Genomic DNA, 11057 nt, shown 5'->3' on the forward strand with positions numbered 1-11057 from the left:
GTTTTTTTCACACCACTGTGAGAATTATCTGTAGATATTATAGTTGCATACCACTTCTCATGCCCAAGCACCTGCCACTTTGTGCCTTCCTTTCTATCTTAATTCTGAATCTATATCAAAATATCCATTTCAGTTTTGGAGATTCATAAAAGAGTAGGGACAGTCTCTCTAATTTACAGTCTCGTCACATCCAACCAATGATTGCTAATGGCCAACTCAGATCAAGTATTTACTTGTTAACAGGGAATAGAGAATTATAAATGTCCAGCAAGCTTGGGGCCTCCTGCAGCTTTTCACACACAGACTGGTGCACATTTATGGCAGGAAATTGACAAAAGGAGAAGCTGAATTGCCTTGGCCTCCAGCTTTCCATCAGGAATGAGGTTGAAGTGATTAAAGAGCTATGCAAGAAATCCCTGCATGTGTTTACTAACTGTGCAGTGGTGAGTTCTTCACTATGTTTCTTGACCCTCCATTCTTGTGGGGCGTGTCTCTGTGATGTGATTTAGAAACATCCTCTGGAAGGATAAAGGGCCCAGCAAAGTAGTGAGGGGGTGGTAATGGGTTACCAGTATTCCCAATGAAGCTACCTTCCAAGTAGACTTGCTTCTGGGGTTGCAACATGGAATCAGCAGTCACTCTTTCAAATATTTTCCTTCCAAGTACAAATTCAATTGTGTGATGCAGTGCAGAGAATTCTTAGTCTGTGATACACACTTGCTGTTTTCAATTTTCATTTATTTATTTATTTATTTATTATTTTATTTTTCCTTGAGACAGGCTTTCTTTGTGACTTTGGAGCCTGTTCCCTGCTGCCCCCTAAGAAGGGAGAAGGTAAACTCTCCCATGGAGAGTTCAGAAGCTTTGTTCCTGTGACCCGACCCCCTCCAGAGGGGACACCTAATACTGTAAGGAGTTAGGATTTAAAGGTGAGACTTTGGGAACATTCATGCAAGCATCAGCCTGTACCCTGGCTTCTGCATGTTTAACAACAGTTACCAGCCACATGGTGCTATCCTTGGTACTTGGTCAGCATTCCTTCTGGATGAGGCCCTGGAGCAGCAGAATATGACAATGCAGTCCCATGGGGCAGGCATTGGATTATCCATCTGCTCCATGGAGTTACTTGGATGTTTGCGCCCTGCTCCTTGCCTTAAACATCAAGCATCTTCAGGTTGTTGCCCACCCCACATACCCTAGTTCCAGGCATTTGGGATAGCTGTTTTTGGGTGAAGATACAGAATGGTGGCTCCTAGGTACCCCCTCAACCCCAACACACTCACTTCATATAGTGCACCCTCGTCAGAAAGTAGCCTGAAAGTGATTCTGAGAGAAACAAGCCTTGCCATTTGAAAGTCAGTGATTAAAATATTTAAAAGCTGTTTTGGGGGTAAATGAAAAGGGCTGGAGGAAACTCAAAATCTCTCTAATTTGCTTCTGGAGTCTGGGAAGAAGCGGTCTTTCCAGTTCTGGGGGGTAGTGAAGTTTTACTGAATAGTGAATTACCATATCAATAGGTGCGTGCTAAGCTGGAGTGACTTCTGATAATGGCTTAACTTTGTTTTCTCTTTTCTTTCCTGTTAAATGAAACCTTCAAAAATAACTAGTAAATTAGGGCAAAGCTGTTTCTAAAGGAAAAGTAGCTCTCTGTTCAGTGAAGTTGGAGGAACATAGGGAATGTGCAAACATTTCATCTTAGCCTAAGTTCTCTGGAGCCCAGTCATCAAACATTTACTGAGAATTCATCAGTACCAGGCCCCAAGCTGTGCTCCAGATACACTAACTGTGAGATGGAGGGGCCAGGTTATTTCCTCCAGCAAGGAAGCGGGAAGTGCAGACTATCCCAATTTCCTTCAGTGAGCATTCAAGATCACTATTGTTTTAAGAATGAGGATCAGGAAGATTATCCCCAATTTATTCCTCTTATTGGTCATTTGTGAGTTTTCTGATTTATTGATCATTCTTGCTAAGAGATTATATATACATTTTATTAGTGTTTTGATTTTGTAGGTTTTCTCTAGTGTACTTAAAAGATAATTTCTCAATTCCTTATATTTTCTTTGGGCTTAAATCACCGTCCACCTCTTCAGGCTTTTTCCTCTCTCCCAGTAAATGCATTTTAGCTATAAACATCCATATAATCACTGCGTGTCACATCTTACTCACTCTATTGGTTTATTTTTTGTTTCTCGAGACAAGTTTTCTCTGTGTAACCATGGCTCTTCCCTGTAGACCAGGCTGGCCTTGAACTCAGAGATTTGCCTGCTTCTGCCTGAGATTAAAGGCATGTGCCAACACTGCCCAGCTATATCTCAATATTTTCAATGTCATATTTTTATAATCATTCAGTTAAGGTATTTCATCTCTACTGTAATTACTTCATGAAGCATGGTTAAAATGTGCTTACTTCTAATAATAATATTATTGTTGACTTCTTAGCCATACTGAGATCTTAATTATTGTTTTTTGTTACTTGTTGTGTGGGAAAGTTGCAGCCATCAAGAGTTGTACACCTTGGTTATTTTGTTTGTTCATTTTCAAGGCCTAAAGTTTGCCAGCTGGTCTAGGCTAGTCCACCAGCAAGAGACCCACTTGTCCCCTCCTGGGGCTTTGGTAAAAGCATGCACCACCACTCCTCGCTCTTAGTGTGGACTCCGAGTACAGGACTCAGGCCTGTACAGGCAGTCACTCTAGGCACTCAGCTAGCTCCTTTGCCACAAATACCGTATATTCCAAATGACTTTACTCATTTACACGCTGGTTTCCATATAAACTGGGTCACACATTTACACTTTACTCTTGTATATGTCAGTTATAGGTCAGTCTCCCACAGCATTGTAGGTTAGAATCGTTGTTGTTTCTTTTTTCGTTTTTTAGCAGTTTTCTGCTTGGTGTACTTTGAATTTTATCACTTGCATATAGGCTTATGGTGGTAATATGCAAATTGCCTGAGTGATAGCTGTGCCCCAAATACTGCCATGACCTTTGTCCAGAGCATGGTGCTGCTCTCAGCAGTCTGTTCTCTTCCTCTTGTAAGACCGCCAATCCTGTTGCCTTCAGGCCCCACACTTATAATCTGATTTAACCCTGGTGAGTTCCTTAGCCACTCCAGTCAAGTACAGTGGGTTGCAATGGGCACTGGAGCTTTAATGTATGTTTTAGGAGAACACAGTTTTGCTTCTGGCATGATAGAATACACATTCTCACGAGCTTAGCTTGGGATTGCATCTCGCTAATAAAGTCACCAAATTGTGAAGCTGAGCAGAATTAGCCAGGGAACACCAAAGTGCTTAGTATCTGGCACTTATCAGTTAATCACGGTGTGTCTAAAGGTGATTTTAAAGACGGTTTCCTATCCTTTCTTTTGCAGGTGCTAACTTTGGGTCCCTTCTTGGAATAGGAGGAAGAGCCGTTCTCTACTTTTCAGAACTACGGAGAAACAAAAGAGAACCGATTTAAATAAGCTGAACTCTCTTCTGGCCTCTCCCCTTTCGAGACATCACCACTTCACCCTGTGAGGAGCCTGAAGAATTAGACCAGTCACTATGAATGTGACCACCTTGTTTTCCTTCACAAGTCCAGCTGTGAAGAGACTTCTAGGTTGGAAACAGGGTGACGAAGAAGAAAAATGGGCAGAGAAAGCTGTGGATGTGTTGGTGAAAAAATTGAAGAAAAAGAAAGGGGCCATGGAAGAGTTGGAGAAGGCCCTGAGCTGCCCGGGACAGCCAAGTAACTGTGTCACCATTCCCTGCTCCCTGGATGGCAGGCTGCAGGTGTCCCACCGGAAGGGATTGCCTCATGTCATTTATTGTCGAGTGTGGCGCTGGCCAGACCTCCAGAGCCACCATGAACTGAAGCCTCTGGATTGCTGTGAGTTTCCTTTCAGTTCCAAGCAGAAGGAGGTGTGCATCAACCCCTATCACTATAAGCGTGTGGAGAGCCCTGGTGAGTGGGGTGGACTGTGTGTGCCCCGTGAAGCCTGTTGAGACCAGAGCAATAACACCTTTCTGCTGTGGGGTGTAATTCCAAAATATCTGGGGGAAGTTTTGTGTGTATTCATTCATGCGTGTGCAAAAGAGCACAAAAACTCTTTCTACTCGGCTTTTGCTCACTGTAACGAGTGTCTGTAACAATCAGTTTATAAAGAGGAAGGTTTACTTTTTTTCGTGATTTTGAAAGTATCAGCCCTTTGTCCCATCGGCTCCAGGGCTCTCTGTCCTGTAGCACTATAGCATCCTGGGGTAGAATGGTGGCAGAGCAGAGCTCATGTCACAAGAGGAAGGAACTGGAGCCCTGCTGTTCCCTCTAGTGACTAGGAGACTTCCCACTAGGCTGCAGGGACAAGCCTTCAGCACCTGAACATTTGGGGGTACATTCAAATCCAAATTTTAGCAGTCCTGGAGTATTTCATACATGTTAAAGGCCTCCTTCCTTCCAAGTGACTTTGTTTAGAAACAGGTTCTGAAAATTGAGGTTTGTGTCTGAATTTGCTTACTATGGTTCACATTGGTTCTGTGTGTCTTCCAGCAATTTAGCTGTGCAGTACGTCAGCAGACAACAGAAGCACAGGGTCCTGTCATGTGCACTAAAGGAAGGGCACGGTGGGGCAGCTGTGACCAGTTCTACTTCATGTTTCACGACAGCGCTCTTTGTCATCTGTATTGAAGTGTGCCTGTGGTGTGGTGTGTTCCCTGTGGGCTATGTTCTGCTGTGTGAGGAACTGATGCTGTTACTTTAAGATATCTCAGTCTTTACCTGTGTGGTTGGGCTATGGTAAAAACTGGAGTCGGCCTCTTGCATCTGTGGATTCTGCAGATATACATAGAGGCAGCTACAGATGAAAATAGTTAGAAAATGAACTCTGTCTCTACTGAGCAGGCCGACTCTTCCTTTCTGATACTTTCTCTTTCAGTTTTGGTGGTTGAAAAAGTCAATGGACTTCATTCTTTTTGGGGCTCAGATCCAGGAACTCTTGGGGGGGAGGGCCTGCTTACTTTTCTTCACATCAAGCCTCTGACTAGGTACGATGGCCACCACATAGGGATCAGAGGTGTTTGTACCTGAAGCTGCCCAGGATCACCAGTGCTGGAGGTCCTCGTATAGGTTGGCTTGCATTGGCCTGACCCCAGCTTAATGACCACCACAGATCTGCCCCTCCCATAGTCCCAGGGTTAATCCGCCCATTGTTCTGGAAGGAGTTCAGGGTCTTGAGAGGTGACTGGGCTAGGTGCTATGTTCCTGCTTGCTTACTCCTCTTTATCTGGCACCTGGAGCAGTGCAGCCTGCATGACTGACTCCTGTGGATGCCTAGACTCGGTGGCAGCAGCTATCGAAGGACAGAAGCCCTCTTATTCTCTAATCAGCTGAGTGACTGTCTCACAGTATTTATATCGTGTTAGGCATCGCAGGTGGTTCAGATCTGATTTAAAGTGTGGGTGACGCAGACACATACAGGCCCACATAGATACTGTGCCGTGTTACACCAGGGACTGAGTGTCTGCAGATGAGGGCTTCCAAGGGAGCTCTGGTACCAGTCTCCCGTGGATATCAACCACTACATTCTGAATTTATATAGTTTGCCCTAGAGCTTGGTTCTACATCTGGACAGGCAGATCAGTTGACAAGTGGTTCTGTATTGAAGCATTGAGTTGCCACAGTGTCTGTCATTCAGGATGGTTTTGTTGATGGGTTGGTTCACTTAGCTGATTATTTCTGAGAGTCCCCAAATATGGATGGTGTCAGATTTGGGTGGCCTCCCTCCCTGTTCCTGTTCCCAGGATGGCCAGGTGACTTTTCTCTCACAGGAACTTCAGACCCCAGGGGTAGACTGCAAACTTCCAGCTCAACCATCCAATAATTGGTTGGTCTCCAAAGGCCTTTTGTATTTTTGTGGAATATTTAAGTCATGTAAAAGTAAAGACTAAGGAATAATTTGCAAAGGCTTTTGTGTCCACTGCCTGTTTTTAAGAAAGAGTGGATATAAACTAAACCTTTCTCATTTGTCTCTCTGTTTTCTTTCTGTCCCCAGTGCTTCCTCCCGTGCTGGTTCCCAGGTACAGTGAGTACAACCCTCAGCACAGCCTTCTGGCACAGTTCTGTAACTTGGGACAGAATGAGCCTCACATGCCACCGAACGCCACGTTTCCAGATTCCTTCAGGCAGCCCAGCACCCAACAGTTTCCCCACTCGTCCAATAGCAGCTACCCCAACTCCCCAGGCAGTAGCAGCAGCAGCAGCACCTACCCTCACTCCCGCACCAGCTCAGACCCAGGCAGCCCTTTCCAGATGCCAGGTAGGAGGGGGCATTCGGGGACGCTGCCTGCCTTGGGGAGGTGGGTGGGGGTGGCCTGCGGGGCAGGGGCACAGTGGGTGGAACCCTGAGCACATCCTGGTGAACCAGTGCTTGGAGAATATCAATGTAGGGAGGGAGTTGTACATACAGCTGGAGAAGAGGATGGCTTGTTTGAGTCCTGTTAAGTTTTGAAGCACCTGCATCCTTCTTTGAGTGGCACAATTGTTCCAGTCTCTGCTCTCCATAAAAAGAAAGGGGAATATGTCATATTACACACACTGCTGTTCTGAGAAGCGGCTTCGGCGAGCTTTTCCAACATTGAAGAACCCTTGTTATCAATGCAGCGGCAGAAGAGCTAATTACTCGGGTATCCGCCCGACCCATTTAATTAGATTCATTTTGCCAGTGATGTAATTCCAAAAAGTATGTTAATATGCTTTTAACAGCAAGGAAATGCAACAGAAGTGATGGAGAACATTGCTTGTTTAACTTAGCAAAGACAAAAACCAGTTATTTTCCTGCTTGTTTAACTTAGCAAAGAAGAAAACCAGTTATTTTCCTGTTTTAGTCATAACTGATGGTGTAATAGTGACTAATTAGAGGATTACACTTTTCAGATTACAGGTTAGTAAACAAGCATCTCAAATATTAGTGCCAGAGCTCTTGCCAGTCGACATCAAGAGGGACACGATAAATAAAAGATCATCATGAAATGCATGGATATTTTTGTGAGGGAAAGTGATGGGACAGGATGTTTATAGAGCCACTTAAGGTGCTTTACATTAAATTTTACTTCAGCATCCATGTTGTACCTTCAAAAATTAAAATGTGATCCATGCTTTATTGCTTCCTCCATTCCCAACTATAAGGAAAAGGAAAATGTTTACCTAAAGCTATCCTCTGAACCCTGCATACAAGTGCACACACATGCATCTGTGTACACTTGAGCAGGCCTAATCATACGCAAAAGCTCTCAGTGCAGAGGAGAGTCTGTGCCTGAAGCATGTAATTTTTTTTCTTTCAAACTTTGTAGCTGATATACCAACAACTGCTTACCAGCCTCCTCAAGATGCCATGGCCCAGGACGGCTCTCAGCCAATGGACACGAATATGATGGCACCTGCACTGCCCTCCGAGATCAACAGAGGAGGTAAAATGAGTTGTCAGAGTTTTGTCTGTATGTCCTGTCCTAATGTTACTTTTACTCATTTAGACCTTAAAAAGGTAGGTGTTTTCGAAACATGGAAAAAACGTTTTGTTGTTTTAAGCCTAATGCAAAGAATTCTCTAGAGCCCATCTTTTTACTTAAACTCCGTCACAGTCCAATATGAGATCTCAGAATTGAATATGGAGGTCTCAGATTCCCACTGGTCTCTGAAACGGCCGTAAGCAGTGCTCTGCCATTTTGTGTTACATAGTTAGGTGAAGAGAGTTTCCAGCATTGGTGGTTAGAAAACCGAACTGTCAGTCACCTCTAAAGACAATCTGTATGTTGACCAGTGTGAATAATCAGCCACGATTTATTAGTTATGGAAAAATAAGCAAGTTTATCTGTGTCCTTAACATGCTAATTTGCTTTCATCTTCAATAAATGAGTAAGTGATACATATAATATCATATATGCATTTATATACATAAATGCACATATATCAAATAACTGTTTAAAATGCATCTGTCTATGATTTGTTACCAATAAATATGGGTGTGTATGGCTGTTTCACATATCTATATACACAGGAGGTTGTTAAAAATCTCTGTGCTTACAGAGATAGTCGGAGGAAATGATTGAGTCCTGTTTTATATAACAAATACATGTTATTTATATGCTCATGTGTTTTCACGTCTTCAGAATAGCCCCTATGCCACTTTTGGAATTTTTATTTGGGGAACAAGATACCCTATGTGGGGCCTGTAATGGTCATGATGAGATTATCTCTGTTACCCCCAAATAGAGACTTATTTTTAAGTTTTTTTCCTTTAAAATAGCTTAAAAAATGTTCCCAGTTGGAGCCATTTAAAAATCACATAGTATTTTCAGAGGAAAATATTTTGACTATTCTCCTGTTGTTACCTGTGGTGGATTCCCAGAACATGGGTCAGCAAGCTACAGCCGGCACACAGATCAGCCCACTTTCTGTTTTTGTAAATAAAGCTTTATTAGAACACACTGTGCCCATTTGTTACGTATTATCTATGGCTAAGATTTTTATTTGTTGTTGTGGTTACAAAGGCAGAGTGGAATAGTTGTGATAAAGACCATATGTTTCACAAGATCTTCCTGGCCTTTTATAGGAAAAAATGTGTCCACATGCAAGCCAAATGAATAGCATTTTTAACAATGCTGAAAGCTGATAGAAGGCCTATGTGACAGATGGCACAGCCTTCTCTGGGGTTTGGCACTTGTGAATTACTAAAGCTTTGCTCCTTGAAGAGCAGCAGACAGGGAAGCATTGCCTGGAAAGAAACAAGCGAAATAGTATATTTTCAGCTAAGCTACTTATATAAAACAAATAACTGGCTGGTTATGTTAAGAACACGGCAGCACTCGGAAGCACAGGCAGGCTGAACGCTGTGAGTTAGAGGCCTGCCTGGTCTACAAAGCTACAAAGAAACTGTGTCTCGAAAAACCACAAGCAATCAAACAAAAGGATGTGGAAGTCTTTCTCCTCCTCCTCCTCCTCCTCCTCCTCCTCCTCCTCTCCTCCTCCTCCTTCTCCTCCTCCTCCTTGTCCTTGTCCTTCTCCTTCTCCATCTCCCAGTCCTGGTGGATTTTCTTTCCATTTCTTATATTTGTACACTGAAGCCCCATGAGACTCATTAGAGTAATGATCAAGTTGGCAATGGTGTGGTTTGTGTGCCTGGGCTCTCAAAAGGCATGCATAAGAGGTTTTGACGCAGAAAGGGCTCTTTTCCCAGCCTTTTGGTTGAAAGCATTTAGAAGCATTATCTGTTTGGAGATTCATCAGCCTTAAGAGATTGGGCCTAACAAGCTGCATCCTCTTGGTAAACCTGTGTAGTTTCTATCGTTGGCCCATTCTGGGAACGGAGAGAGAAACACACCTGCTTGGCATGACTTGAAGCAAATAGGAGGAGGTTAGCATGGAGTCTGGATGAGAGAGATATATTTTATTCGGGAAGAATGGCCAGCTGGCATGGTTTCTTCCTGAGCTATAGCAAAACTGGAGCTTCAGCCATCACTAGCTCTTGTGAAGCCAGGCAGCTTCTTCATGATAGGAAGAAGTTCGTTTTCAGGGCTTCGAGAAATCAGAGGTCTGCCAAGGCTTTGCCAAAAGCAGTTCCTTTCTTCATAAGCCCCATTGGCATATCTCCAGGCCCCTCCTGTTCCTGTGTCACTTGCTTTCTCATTGGTCACTGTAATACTTGTAGCTAGTGTGCCAGCAGGAGTGATTTAAATTATTTCATTTTGTTAATGAGCAAGTTATAAGTCATTTGTATTCAGCAAGTGCTGTTGCCCTGCTAGCTGAGCTGGTATTTCATATCTCTGCCAGTTCCCCAATGAAAGGAGAATGCCGCCCTTAGTAAGAAGTACATAGGATTTCACAGAAATGATCTATGTGATCCTCGTAGTTGCCCCTCCCTGTCTTCGTTCCACCGTGCTAAGCCAGTTTTACAATGCGGTTTCTGGTTGGGGTGCTCCAGGAGTAACTGTGAGCAAAGTTCTTTCCTTCTTGCAGATGTTCAAGCTGTTGTTTATGAGGAACCAAAGCACTGGTGCTCTATTGTGTACTATGAGCTCAACAACCGCGTGGGTGATACATTCCAGGCCTCCTCCACAAGCGTGTTGGTGGATGGTTACACTGATCCTTCCAACAACAAGAACCGTTTCTGCCTTGGCTGCTCTCCAACATTAACCGGAACTCCACAATAGAAAACACCAGGCGACATATCGGAAAAGGTGCGTGTCCCTTTACCCCTCCTGCAAACGTTCATCTTTTCTTCCTCTAGAAGTGACCCCATCATTCTTGTGGCAAATGCAAAATGTTCAGATGCTGCTGTTCGCAGGAGATTCCCAAATGGCCACTAAACCAAGGGTATGCCCAGCCCCCATGTTCAAATTAAAGCAATTCCCTTTGCAGGTGTGAACACTTTGCTTTTGTGTAAGCTCAGTGTCAGTGCTGGTGTTGGTCAGCTGATCATAGCACTCACAGTGCTGATGTAACCCAAGCATTCTGCAAAGTCATTTGGCAAAGTGATTCAAATCCTTTGATCCAGCCGCTTAACTTCCAGGAATGTCTCTTATAGATATTAGTAAAAACCGTCCAGTGACATTTGTCATGACTGCAATAGTAGATAATTAGTGTCAATACTGGTCTGCTGAAGGAGCCTGGTTAAACAGTTACAGCAGCAAGTCATACAGAAATGTGAGAGTTTGCAACAAAGGCTTTAATGATTGCAAAACCGGACACACAATTGCAGACTGTTAATTAACAAGTATTTTCCTCTGTTGCTGAAGGAATGCCAATATTTTCCACATCTTTATATTTCATATATTGTCTTAATTTTCTAAAATGAAAAGACATCATTTTTGATATCAGGGAAAAGGGTTTTTTTTTCTTCTTAAAAAGTTTTCTCACTGGGTATTGGTGGCGCATGGCTTTTATCCCAGCACTCGGGAGGTAGAGGCAGGCAGATCTCTGTGAGTTCGAGGCTAGCCTGCTCTCCAGAGGTAGTGTCAGGATAGGCTCCAAAGATGCACAGAGAAACCCTGTCTTGAAAAACCCAAAAAAAAGTTTTCTCTATATTT

The 11057-nt window shown here is 43.5% G+C and overlaps 2 protein-coding genes across 2 annotated transcripts in view; both read left to right on the forward strand.

Moving 5' to 3' along the window:
- LOC113837940 (ephrin-B2-like) overlaps positions 1-11057 on the forward strand; it is a 423845-nt gene that overhangs the window by 36144 nt on the left and 376644 nt on the right. The gene's annotated exons all lie outside the window — the stretch shown is intronic.
- Positions 3543-11057, forward strand: part of LOC118239765 (mothers against decapentaplegic homolog 1-like) — a 433113-nt gene continuing 425598 nt past the window's right edge. Inside the window, 5 exon segments of the mRNA XM_035453600.1 lie at positions 3543-3945; positions 6029-6292; positions 7326-7442; positions 9988-10146; positions 10149-10208. Of these exon segments, the coding sequence (XP_035309491.1) occupies positions 3546-3945; positions 6029-6292; positions 7326-7442; positions 9988-10146; positions 10149-10208 (1000 nt within the window). The 5' untranslated portion in view covers positions 3543-3545.

This window comes from Cricetulus griseus, unplaced genomic scaffold, assembly GCF_003668045.3.
Source record: "Cricetulus griseus strain 17A/GY unplaced genomic scaffold, alternate assembly CriGri-PICRH-1.0 unplaced_scaffold_1, whole genome shotgun sequence".
NCBI classification, from domain to species: domain Eukaryota; kingdom Metazoa; phylum Chordata; class Mammalia; order Rodentia; family Cricetidae; genus Cricetulus; species Cricetulus griseus.